Consider the following 12518-nt stretch of genomic DNA (forward strand, 5'->3'; position numbering starts at 1 on the left):
ATGTGATTTATTTGAAAAGAACCAATAACAGTAGCTATGCACTGGTGACTAACAAATACAATAACTAGAAATTATAGCATTGCTCTTCTTTATATAGGAATATAAAACAAAGTTTTCAATTTACCTTATATTCTTCTAAGGCTTCCAAAATGTTTAAAGTTTCTTGTCTAAGATATTCAAGACTTTGCACAGTGACTGTTGGTGTATCTGATGCAGAGGCAGTGTTATCATTCGTAATAACAGAACAACCATCTGACTTTTGATTCAAGCAGTCTGAAAGAAAGGCAAAAGAAAGAAAAATAACAGAAATAATTTAATTTTACAAAGACTGTCTTCGGTTACAAAAGATGTCTCAAAAACAAATTTCTTTTATCAAATCTTTCTGTTTTCACTTCCATGGACTTCCAATTTTGAAAGTTGCAGATGTTTTTTAAAACAAAAAGAAGAATGCCTCCCAAGTTCAAAGAACTGCTTGAATATTAAATAGAAGCGCTCTGGCAGTGAAACAATGAACTAATGGGAGCATAAATGAAAACAGGATAGCATGTGAGTGTTTATGGAGAGAAGTTTTATTAACATACATGTATGTGAGTGAATTATCTTGTTTGATTACTCAGGGAAGAACAGTCATACCAACTTTACTGTTGTTGTAGTTCTTATTCTGGTTGCCCCAATATAAGTTTAATATTGCAATTCAAGCCCAAACCACTCTACAATTTTCATGGGGTTGTTCTATAAATTAATAGCATCAACTGTGAAGTAGAAGAAAAGAGTGATATCATGGAACATGCTTTGCAATCAAGACATGTTGGTGATTCCTGAATCTATATGACAGTGATGATCATTGAGCATTGTGCCAAAAACAAGAGCACAGCTGTGCCAGTGCATGCCTTGTAACTTTGGATATGACTCAAACTGTGAAGACCAGACCAAACTATGCCAGCATAGAAAACAGGCATACCTGATGCTAATGGGTCCACACTGGGCTTGCATAATCAAGAATTAGCCAGCCAATTGCTTTATAGATTACTGAAATTGTGAATTTATCTTGTTGCCAAGTACTGATAGTCAATGATTTAAAAGTATTATTTCTTTGTTGAACACAGGCCGTCATTCTTCTATAATGTGGTGACTTAATATGTGGTGAACTTGAACATAATGGAAATGGGTATTGTGAGGTGTGAACAAAGTTTCTTGATTCAAGTGTTGAAGGTCACAATCCTCTATCACATAAAAGTCAATAATGTTTGGCAAGTAGTAGCTCAATATAGTAGTGATCATGTTTGGATCAGATTTTGAAACTGAAACTACAAAATCATTAGCACAGCTAATGAGACTGAATGCTTTGGAGACAAAAACTCAACTAACAAAAAAGAAGTCAAAGAATAAAGGAAACGTCCAGCTCCTCTGTGAAACCCTGAAGTTTCATGGTTCCATTCTTAGATATTTTGTCCTTGGAACTTGGTTTTCAGCTGGCTCAAATACTTGCAACAAAGTGAACTTCACTAATGATACCCAAGAAAGGTGGTGGTGTTAAACTGTCAACAGTTTAAGCCTACCACTCATGAACTAAGAACATAGAGCCAGAATAAGTGCAAGGCATCTCACCCGGTACTCTAACAATTCCATTAATCTATTGCCCTGGATTGGAACTTATTTAATCAACCCCCAAAATATGAAAGGCAAAGTTGAGCTTGGTGGATCTGAACAGAGAGCCAAAACAAATCAAGGAATTTTGTCCCATACTCTGATGGTTCTTATAATTCATCACATTGTTAAGTATTGTGCTACAGATAAATGCATTGTAGACTGTTTGTTTTGGACAAATCCAACTGCAATATATATTAAGAGCTGCAGAAATGCTCAAGTTGTAAAGTGTTGACATTTGAACTTGTACTAGTGGTCTTGGAGAGTTAGATGGACACTGATTGTTAGTGAAAGGCACTTTCAAAAACTTTTACAATTTGTAAAGAGATACTGGTCTGTATAATGTTGAGTCAGTAACAACTTTGTTAGACTTCACAAGAAAGATGATAGACAAAATCTTCAAAATTGCTGGGATTTTGCAGTTTTTTAGTGAAAGTACATGATACCAAGCTTGCTAATATTCTTCACATGATATAATTAAACTGTCTGGATTTTCTGCTTTGGAATTTTTGAGTTTGTTTTCATTGTTAATTCTAGCTCTTCATCTTTTGTCTTCTAAAGTTTGAAATCCAAAATATGTCATTGAATTTGTTTGCCAGCATTTCTAGATGTGAAATGAACTTGTTAAATATTTTGAGAATGCTTACTTTGGTGGTCCAATGCTTTCATTGTTTTCCAATTCCTCAGTTTTTGTGCAATAATCAAAATACTGGATAAGTTCTAGCTATTATCCTCCTCCTCTCTCTCTCTCTCTCTCTCTTGAAATCTCAAATTAGTTGCCACTATTTTATAAACCCCAGTTATAACCTTAATGTTATTAAACAGATACAAACTAAACTAATTCAAAAACAGTTATTTTCAACTGATAAAATTTAATTAATAGTCAAAAGTCAAGAGAAGATGAAAATGCTTCATCTTAAGCAAAATTCCATATTGCTGAGAAAAAATGTTTTTTGCCATTTCAGATCACCTCCAATTTTCTCCAACTTTAGATTCTAATTTTTATTCACTGCATTTGCTCATTCAAAACATAAACAAACAAAAACAAATGGCTTTATGTAAACCTTCTTCAATATAGACTACTACACTGATTTTTGTTGAAGCAGACTATCACAAGTCTTTCCAAACTCTTGTGTTTAACACTGTCTGCACATATTGCTATTTACAGGTTTCAATCCAAACCAATAGCCTAGGGAAGCTGTAAGTTTACAGAAAGACACACATAATCTCTTCCATTGTTACCAGTCATCAACCAATAATCTTTTACCAATCCAGAATAGTACTCAAGTCTTACAGTGTCATTATGTTGTACCTCCTCTCCAAGTGTAGTTAGTCACTGGATTCTCTGTAAGAGGTCCTTCTGCTCTTTAACAACTTTGTTGGGTGGTGTTAGCCAGTTTACTCCCCAACCATTCAACCAGGAGGCATGTTGTAAAGTATTACACACTACCTGTAGCATGCACAATCACACTTGACCAAACTGATGAGTTTACTTTTACATAAGCATGAAATAAATTCTAATACAACAGAAAAGAGAAATAAAAAAAAAAGCCGATATCATTTTTAACACAAAAAAAGCCATATCTCCTAAATTTCAATCTTAAAATCATCCCTATCATCACGTCCGTTTAATGTCCGTTTTCCATGCTGGCATGGGTTGGACAGTATGACTGAGGTCCGGAGAGTCAGCGGCTGCACTAGGCTCCAATTTGATCTGGCAATGTTTCTACAGCTGGATGCCTTTCCTAACACCAACCACTCTGAGAGTGTAGTGGGTGCTTTTTACATGCCACCGGCATGGGAGCCAGTCAGAAGGTACTGACATTGGCCACATTCAGATGGTGCTTTTTAAGTGCCACCAGCACAGGGGTCAGTCAGGTGGTTCTGGCATCGACCATGTTTTGATAGTGCTTTTTATGTGCACCGACATGGCAGCCAGTCAGGGGATACTGGCATCGGCCACATTCGGATGGCATTTTTTACATGCCACCAGCACGGAAGCCAGCCAGGGGGAACTGGCATCAGCCACATCTGGATGGTGCTTTTTACGTGCCACCGGCATGGGTTGGCATCAACCATGTTTGGATGGTGCTTTTTAGATACCATCAGCGTGAGAGCCAGTCAGAGGACACTGGCATCGACCACATTCGGATGATGCAAACTAGACACTGTTAACATTCTGCTATTACTTCTATTAATATATATTGATGCAAACATGTATGTATAACTTTTGCACACTGAAATTAATATTAACTGAAGAAGGTTACTACACAATGGCTGTAACCATATGGAAAAATAAATCTATCTTCATCTCTCTTATCTCTTGACTTTATTATATGCATTTAATATTTTTTTTTTCAATATTATGTGAATTATACTTGTCAAAAATTATTAATGTTTTCTTTTTCTATACTATTGTCAATTGACCAAAACTGACCTGATCAATCTATATCATGCTGATAGCACCCAATAACAAGTTCTAAATATAGTTGTTCCTTGTTTGCAAACTTTTCCTAAACCTTTTGGAGACAGAGCCTCATTTGGAGTTTCAGTGCCAAGAAGATAGAGCCCCTTTCACATGCCCTACAGAGGGCATGCACTTATTTTTAAAAATAAATTATAAAAAAAAAAAGTAATTACTTTACATATATAAAACTATATATATTCTTGTAGGAAATTAAACGAACTAATACAATCTTCTTTATCATTTGACTTTTTGGCTGACAGATCAGCCCTGTTATCTCCTAAGGGTTAAGCATATAAATAAATTTTGAAACATTGATTTTTCGAAATTATCTCCCCTTCTCATTGAGAGTTCCTTACTGTTACAGGTTTTTTATTTCCATTTTCCAACTGAGATAAAAAAAAAAAATTCAATCAAAGAATTTTGTATATTTGTCATTCACTATATCACCCTTAACTTTTCTAAAATCATAACATTGCTAAGGGAAATAGCTCAGCTACTTCCTTTAGCTGTTTATTTATTTATTTATATTTTATCTATGCAAAACTTCATCTAAATCATATTGTATTGTCGATATTAATATAAATTAAGTAGAATTGTTAGCATGCCAGGAAAAATGCTTAGCGGCATTTCGTCAGTCTTTACATTCTGTGTTTGAATACTGCTAAGATCGATTTTGTCTTTCATCCTTTCAGGGTTGATAAAATAACAGCCAGTTGAGCACCAGGGTTGATGTAATCAACTTATTCCTTCCCCCAAAACTTTTGATTTTGTGCCAAAATTTGAAACCAATATTATTCATTGGACACTAAACTCTGCTTGTGAAGACCTGTTGGGGCGAGTGAAATCGGAATCGAACCAATCCTATGACTGGCACCCAGCAGTTGCCAGTGCCGCTGGACTGACTCCTGTATAGGTGGCAAGTAAAGAAACAACCGTTTTGATCCTGTGCTTGAGGAGACTTATTGAGTCAAGTACATCAACATCAAATAATTGGAAATTGCAGTTGTGATCGCTGCCTTGAGTGGCTTCCGTGCCGGTGGCACGTAAAAAGCACCAACCGATCATGGCTGTTGCCAGACTCGGCTTGCACCTGTGCCGGTGGCACGTAAAAAGCACCCACTACACTCACGGAGTGGATGGCGTTAGGAAGCGCATCCAGCTGTAGAAACACTGCCAGATCAGACTGGAGCCTGGTGCAGCCTTCTGGCTTCCCAGATCCCGGTCCAACCCATGCTAGCATGGAAAACGGACGTTAAACGATGATGATGATGATGATTAATATAAACTCAAGCAGTGAGCAGGTGGAATTGTTAGCATGCTGGACAAAAAGGTTAGTGGAATGTCTTCCAACTCTTTGCCTGATTTTCCCCTAAAAAAACTGATGATCATGTGCTAAAATTTGAAACTAATACTGATATAAAACTTAATATAAGCAAGAACTACTGAAAAAGGAAATATATTTTAAGTAAATAGCAACTAAAAAGCTTTTTGTGTCCCACAGAACAAAACTTCATCAAATTTATAAAATCTTTCTGTTACTAAATTTTACTAGCCAAAACCAAGCAGAAAGACATTTACACTTGTAAACTAAACATTCTATTATATCTGGTTCCTAACTTATCTCCCTACACTCCACCAGCACCAATTCTATTAGTCATTCAAATATCAATAGCTGTAAATAGACAGTGAATAAAGTTCATTTACAGAGTAAAAACACATTTCTTTCTTTCCTCATACTCACATATCTCCCTCACTCCTCTCTATCTATTACAGCAATAATTTTGTTATTTCCCCTTATCTTATAGACGGGTACAGAAAACAGAACGCATGGTAAGGTAATCAAATACACAAGAGTGAAGGAGGAATTCTACCAGCCATTTGTGAAGAATGAGTGAGCCAAACTTTTATATGCGACTTATGAGAAGGTCAATATTCATGGTTGTGGCATTTCATTCATCATCATCATTATTTTATAGTCATCCTCCAAATGTGTACACGGTAAACAGATTCACACAGCTGTGTTCAAATTAAAAATTACTGCCTTCTTAGAGAGGTGAAGCATCACGTCACATACATGCAATTTTGGTATGGTTTCTATGGCTGGATGCCCTTCCTGGCACCAACCACTTTACAGAGTGTACTAGATGCATTTCATCATGGCAACAACACTAGCAAAGTTGTCATGATTAAGGGTCCTCTTGATGCTCCATTGTCGCCATTCAGAATATACTGAGAGACGTTAAACGATGATGATGATGATGATGATGATGATGATATTTCATTGTGACGCCAACACTAGCAACGTTACTCTGCACAAAGCAAGACAAAAGAGTCCACACTACTTTATGTTATCTCTGTTCATTATCCATCATCATCATCATTTAACATCTGTTGTCCATGCTGACAAGGGTTGGACAGTGTGATCAGAGCTAGCAAGATGGCGGGCTGGAAGTGGGGGAACTGAACCATACTCCAGTCTGATTTGGCATGGTTTCTAAGGTTGGATACCCTTCCGAACTCCAAACAATTTACAGTGTGTGTTGGGTGCTTTTATGCAGCGCTGCACAGGCACTTATATATAACACCATATGGGCGCTTTTATGTGGCACCACATGGGTGCTTTTATATAGCACCATCACAAGGATTGGTCTTAACACTTCTGCTGCAGGGTACAGGTCTTCTTGAGGGTACACCAAAAGGGCCAATTGAGAGAGAGAGAGAGACAGACAGACAGAGAGTGAGCCAAAGAGAGAGAGAGACAGACAGACAGAGAGAGAGACAGACAGACAGACAGAGAGAGAGAGAGACAGACAGACAGACAGAGAGAGAGAGACAGACAGACAGACAGACAGAGACAGGCCAACAGAGAAAGAAATAGACAGACAGAGCATTAATAGAAGAATCAGGATGAGAGCATGAAAGAAAAAGGAGTATGATGAGAGAAACTGAGTGATTGGGGTAAGAGGATGGTAGAGGAGGGAGTAATGGAAAGGAGTGATAGTGACTAGATATCTGCTGATAAGAGACAGTAAGAGAAAGGTGGATGGTAATCATCATCATCATCATCATCGTTTAACGTCCGTTCTCCATGCTAGCATGGGTTGGACGGTTCGACCGGGGATCTGGGAAGCCAGAAGGCTGCACTAGGCTCCGGTCTTACCTGGCAATGTTTCTACAGCTGGATGCCCTTCCTAACGCCAACCACTCCGTGAGTGTAGTGGGTGCTTTTTACGTGCCACCTGCACTGGTGCCAGGCGAGGCTGGCATCGGCCACGGTCGGATAGGTGCATTTTACGTGCCACCTGCACGGAAGCCAGTTGAGGCGGCACTGGCTTCGGCCACGATTCAGATGGTGCTTTTTACATGCTACCGACACGGAAGCCAGTCGAGGCGGCGCTGGCATCGGCCACGATTCGGATAGTGCTTTTTACGTATCTCCAGTCCAGGGGTCCTGGCATCTGCCGGGTGCCAGTCATAGGATTGGTTCAATTTCGATTCCGATTTCACTTGCCCCAAGTAATAGAGATGGGAAATGGTAAGAGCAATGTGATGGACATCAAGACAGAGCAAATGACTAATAAGGATGGGAGATAGTAAAAGAGAGTGAGAATGTCAATAATGAATATCTTGATGGAAAGAGAGTGATGGGTAACAGTACAGAAGAGTGATATTAGAGTACCAAAATGTACAGAACGTCATTGGAACATCATTGATTATATGTCCACTTGTTTAAGGCGGCGAGCTGGCAGAAACGTTAGCATGCCAGGCGAAATGCGTAGCCGTATTTCGTCTGCCGTTATGTTCTGAGTTCAAATTCCGCCGAGGTCGACTTTGCCTTTCATCCTTTCGGGGTCGATAAATTAAGTACCAGTTATGCACTGGGGTCGATGTAATCGACTTAATCCGTTTGTTTGTCCTCGTTTGTCCTCTCTGTGTTTAGCCCCTTGTGGGCAATAAAGAAATATATGTGTCCACTTGTTAGAGCTGGTTTGGCATTAATGACAAAAGGTGATGCTTGAAATCAAGAGAAATGAAGATATACATATGCTCCAACATGACCTGTGTGACTGAGCTGACATCAGTTAAGAAAACTGGAATGAGTAATGTTAAATGTTCAAAGCCACAGTCCAATGATTGAGATTAAATGTCTAAATTAATAAGATCAGTTGACAACGAAATTATAATTTTCCTAACCTCATTATTAGAAATGAACACTTTTTACACTCTTTACATCTATACTGATCATGTTTCTTATTTCGTGATGCATTTATTTGCATCACTGGTTTTATAGGTAAGGATATTGTTAACATTAGTTTAGAAATGAAGTTCTCTAGTTGAAATCAAACCCGGTAATAATGATGAAATTATTGTGTATAGTGCTCAGGTGCACTACAACTCATTAAAGGTGCATGTACAGTACATAGAATTATGTACAAAAGTCAGGAAAGTGAACAGTGTATGAGTCATGATATACATGTGTGCATGCATATGGAGTGTGGGATATCAGGTGTACACTTTAGTATTCAGATTACACTGTCAAATATATTTATTTATTTATATTGTTTTGAATTAATCATGCATTATCTCGTAGTTTACAGATTTCAGTGATGTGATTGTTTAATTTTAGAATGACATTGTAGGGTTGAGGTGAGAGGCCAGATCTAGCCAGTTTAAACATATAACAGGTTAGATATTTTGGCTGAATATGGCCAGTTTGAATGCCATAGGAATAAGCCAATCAGAACATAGTTATCATCATCATCATTTAATGTTCACTTTTCTACACTTGCATAGGTCAGACAGAATCTGTTGAGGCATATCTTATATGACTGAGTACTGTTCATGTTGCCAATCCTCACCTGTTTTGAAGTAAAGTAATATTTCCCCATGGCCAAGCATATTTTTCATGTAAGAATGAGAAATAAACAACACTACTTGTATGTTGGAGATGCTTGTTTACAATCATTACATGATGTCAAGTCAAGAATGCACCACATATGAGGGACTTCTTTTAGCCTCTACCTACAAAATCCACTGACAAGAAAGGCTTAGGTTAGCTTGGCTTCGGTTAGAATATACTTGCCCAATGTACATGCAGTGGAACTGAACCTGAGAGCACATGGTTAAAAAGCAAGCTTTTTAATCACACAGCCATATCTGCACCTAATACCAAACCTACACCTATAGCAATATCTGTGCCAATCAAAACAGTGTAGATGTGAATATCAAACACATTTCTATCTCCAAAAATAGGGTTAACAACTCCAAAAATTATAATATTAATGGTTGATAAAAAAGCAGATGTAAAATCATGATGATGATAATGATGCGATGGTATTGATGATAGTGGTGAAGATGATGAAGGTAATAAAAGCCTAAATTCTTTGAGACAAAGTTATAGTTTTAAGAACGTCAGACTTTCAGAGAGGCATTTTAGTTGTAGGATTAACAGTGTAGTGAAATAAGTTATCTTTGTATTTTGATATTATTATCTGTTAAGGTTTTAATTGCCAAAGCTGATATTGCCTGTGCTTGTGCCATGTAAAAAGCACTAAGTCCACTCCGCTGAGTAGTTGGTATTAGGAAGGGCATCCAGCTGTAAAAATCCTGTCAAAACACTCACAGAAGTCTGGTGCAGGTTTCTGCCTGACTGGCTCTTGTGAAACCATCCCACTCATGCTAGCAGGGAAGGTGGATGTTAAACAATGATGATGATGATAAATACCATGTTTTCATGAGAGGATACACTGTAAACATTTAAGATGACGGCTCATAATAGTAACTAATATTACCAGTGCACAGTATCTAAAGTTTAGCAGACATTTAGAGCTTTGTGTTCAGCTTAAAAGTGGTTGCAAGTTATGAGGTTTAATAGAAAAAGAGGTAAAAAGATATAATTAGCAGTGGTCAAGAAGATCCATTGTCTTGGAATATACAATGAGATCGTCAATCTTGACACATTTGATGCACAACCACTTGTTTGTCTACATCCAGTCTTAACTGAACCCAGAAAGAAATCTATGTATGATAATCACTAAGATTTCAAGTTGAAGCTATAAATCAACTGAATTGTTCAGCAAAAAATAATCAGCAAATTACTAAGAAACAGATGATAGTTTGTATTATTAGCATGAATCAATATGGGGGAAATACAAATACAAAAAAAAAGTGGGGGAGAAAAGAATGTTAATTGGAGCGCCAAGGATTCATAGCCACTTCAACCTACCAGCTATTCAGACAGTTGGGTATCAAAGGACACAGAAGAACTGCCACAATCAAATGCTTGTCCAATGTTGTTGAAAAGAGCTCAGTGTGGATATGGGTAAAGAAAAATGATCAATAGATCAAGTTATAGATTCCATTGGTTATTTACAGTAAATATAAGGAAGAAGAGAACTAATTACTTTGATGATCAGTGTGGCATAGTTGTTGGAAACACAGACCTGGGAACAGATCAGAAAAAGAATGACCCAGGTTTGAATCCTGCTTGAGACAGGATTTTGGAAAGCAGCAAGAGGACACCTAGGAGCCATGATCTGGGTGGGCCCGGCTCCCACAGAGTGTCAGGAATAAGGGCTGAAACACTTGTTGGGTGGGAGTTCTTCCTCTGAAGATCTCTCCTGCTGTGCACTTGCCTTGTGGCAAGTTTCTGATACTGATTTTTTTTCATGTCAATATTTTTACATTAACTTTCATTCTAATATGTTTCCACCAAAAGGCATTTTGCATTTGGTTTTAACTCTTTAGCATTCAGTTTACCCTGCCAAATGTAATACTTATTTATTCATATTGTTTTGAATTAATCATGCAGTATCTTGTAGCAGTGAGATGTTGATGATATGATTGCTTATTTGTAGTGACATAGAAGAATTGGTTTGAGAGGTTGGATATAAACAGTTTGAACATAAATTAAGTTGAATATTTGAGCTAATTATGGCTGGTTTAAATGCTAACGGGTTAAAGTATAATTGACATAGATTCACTTGGGAATAAAAATAAGTACAAAAGAAACAGAAAAAAAAATGTCCCACTATAAAGCATTTCTAACTTGAAAGAAAAGAAAAGAAAAATTGAAGATACTTACTCAAACTATATTCGAGATCCTGCAGCTGATGACTCATTTCCAGAGCAAACAATTTCAAATTTTCTATCTTCAAATCACTAGAAATCTTAATGTAAAACAGAAACATGTGAGCACAGAAAATTTGAGAGAAGTTATGAGAGAACAAATATCTGATCAGAGACAAAGAGGAAAGGGAGTTTGTGTAAAAGATAAATACATACCAAAGAAACTAAACTGACTTTATCAGAATATAAGGATATTTTTACAAGATTATGAATGGCTGGAGATAATAAGGGTGGTGAATTTGTAGCATGAAGTATAGATTACTTTTGCATATAATATATGTATTTATTATTATGATTATACATAATGAAATGGAAACAAATTTAACTTGAAATAATTCAGAAAGGTGATGTACTGAATGATGTATGCAAAAATCTTTAAATGAATTGAAATTTACCTCTTATTTTGGGAGAAAAAACAAAAATATAGTGGTAATTCTTGGATCCGCTCCAAGAAAAGGAGAGATAATTTTCAGAGATGAATTTTCATGCTTAGTGGGAAAATTTTATCTTTGTTAATTAGTTGGGCGACAATTTTGTTAAAAGTATGATCAGAAAAAGAGTAGGAAGTAGTAGCAATGTGAGATAGTCACATAGTTTACAATGGAATGAGGGAAACAAGTAGTTAGAAAGATAGTAGGAACTCAGTGTTATCTACTTGTCTTGATAAGTAACTAGTTCTCAAAGAAATTTTTCCATAATCTAAACAAATCAAAATCATCTCAAAATAACATATGAAGTGAAAAATCTGGGTCCAAGAACTCATGGGTAAAACAGAGAGGATTAAAAAAACAAATTGTATAAGACTGCTTGCAATGGTGTGGTGAGCTTGCTCATTCTGTCTCTGTCTCACACAAACTTTCACCCTTATCATTCTCAGACAACAACATATACACAATGTACATTGTATTATCCATTTAAAAATAATGTTGAAAAGTTTGTATGCATAATTTACCCTTTACCAAGGAAATACAATACAATATTTTTTTAACTGTTTCAAATTAAATTTGTGCCTATGAAATATTCATATATTATGCTCTATGAATTGGATTGTTAATTTTTATGAGGTTTGAAAATATAGAATCAAGAGGTTTTAAAGTAAACCTAGCAAACACAAAGGTTTTACTAAGTAAGAAAGCAGACAGGATCTTGGAACCTCCAGGGAAATGACCGTATCCAAAATGTAGAGAAGAACAAACATAAATTCCATTTGCTGCATGCAATGTAAGCCATGGACACATACGTAGTGGAATCACGGGCTGGCAATCAGAGAAAGTAA

The 12518-nt window shown here is 36.7% G+C and overlaps 1 protein-coding gene across 7 annotated transcripts in view; it reads right to left on the reverse strand.

Annotated features, from left to right (window-relative positions):
* Window positions 1-12518, reverse strand: part of LOC115232426 (guanine nucleotide exchange protein SMCR8) — an 81477-nt gene that overhangs the window by 52937 nt on the left and 16022 nt on the right. For all 7 annotated transcript variants that reach the window (XM_036514321.1, XM_036514315.1, XM_036514306.1 and 4 more), the window contains 2 exons: window positions 11199-11283; window positions 125-273 (listed from right to left, as the gene is read on the reverse strand). In XM_036514321.1, the coding sequence (XP_036370214.1) occupies window positions 125-273; window positions 11199-11283 (234 nt within the window). The remainder of the gene's footprint in view (window positions 1-124; window positions 274-11198; window positions 11284-12518) is intronic.

The sequence above is a fragment of the Octopus sinensis genome, linkage group LG2 (genome assembly GCF_006345805.1).
Source record: "Octopus sinensis linkage group LG2, ASM634580v1, whole genome shotgun sequence".
NCBI lineage: Eukaryota > Metazoa > Mollusca > Cephalopoda > Octopoda > Octopodidae > Octopus > Octopus sinensis.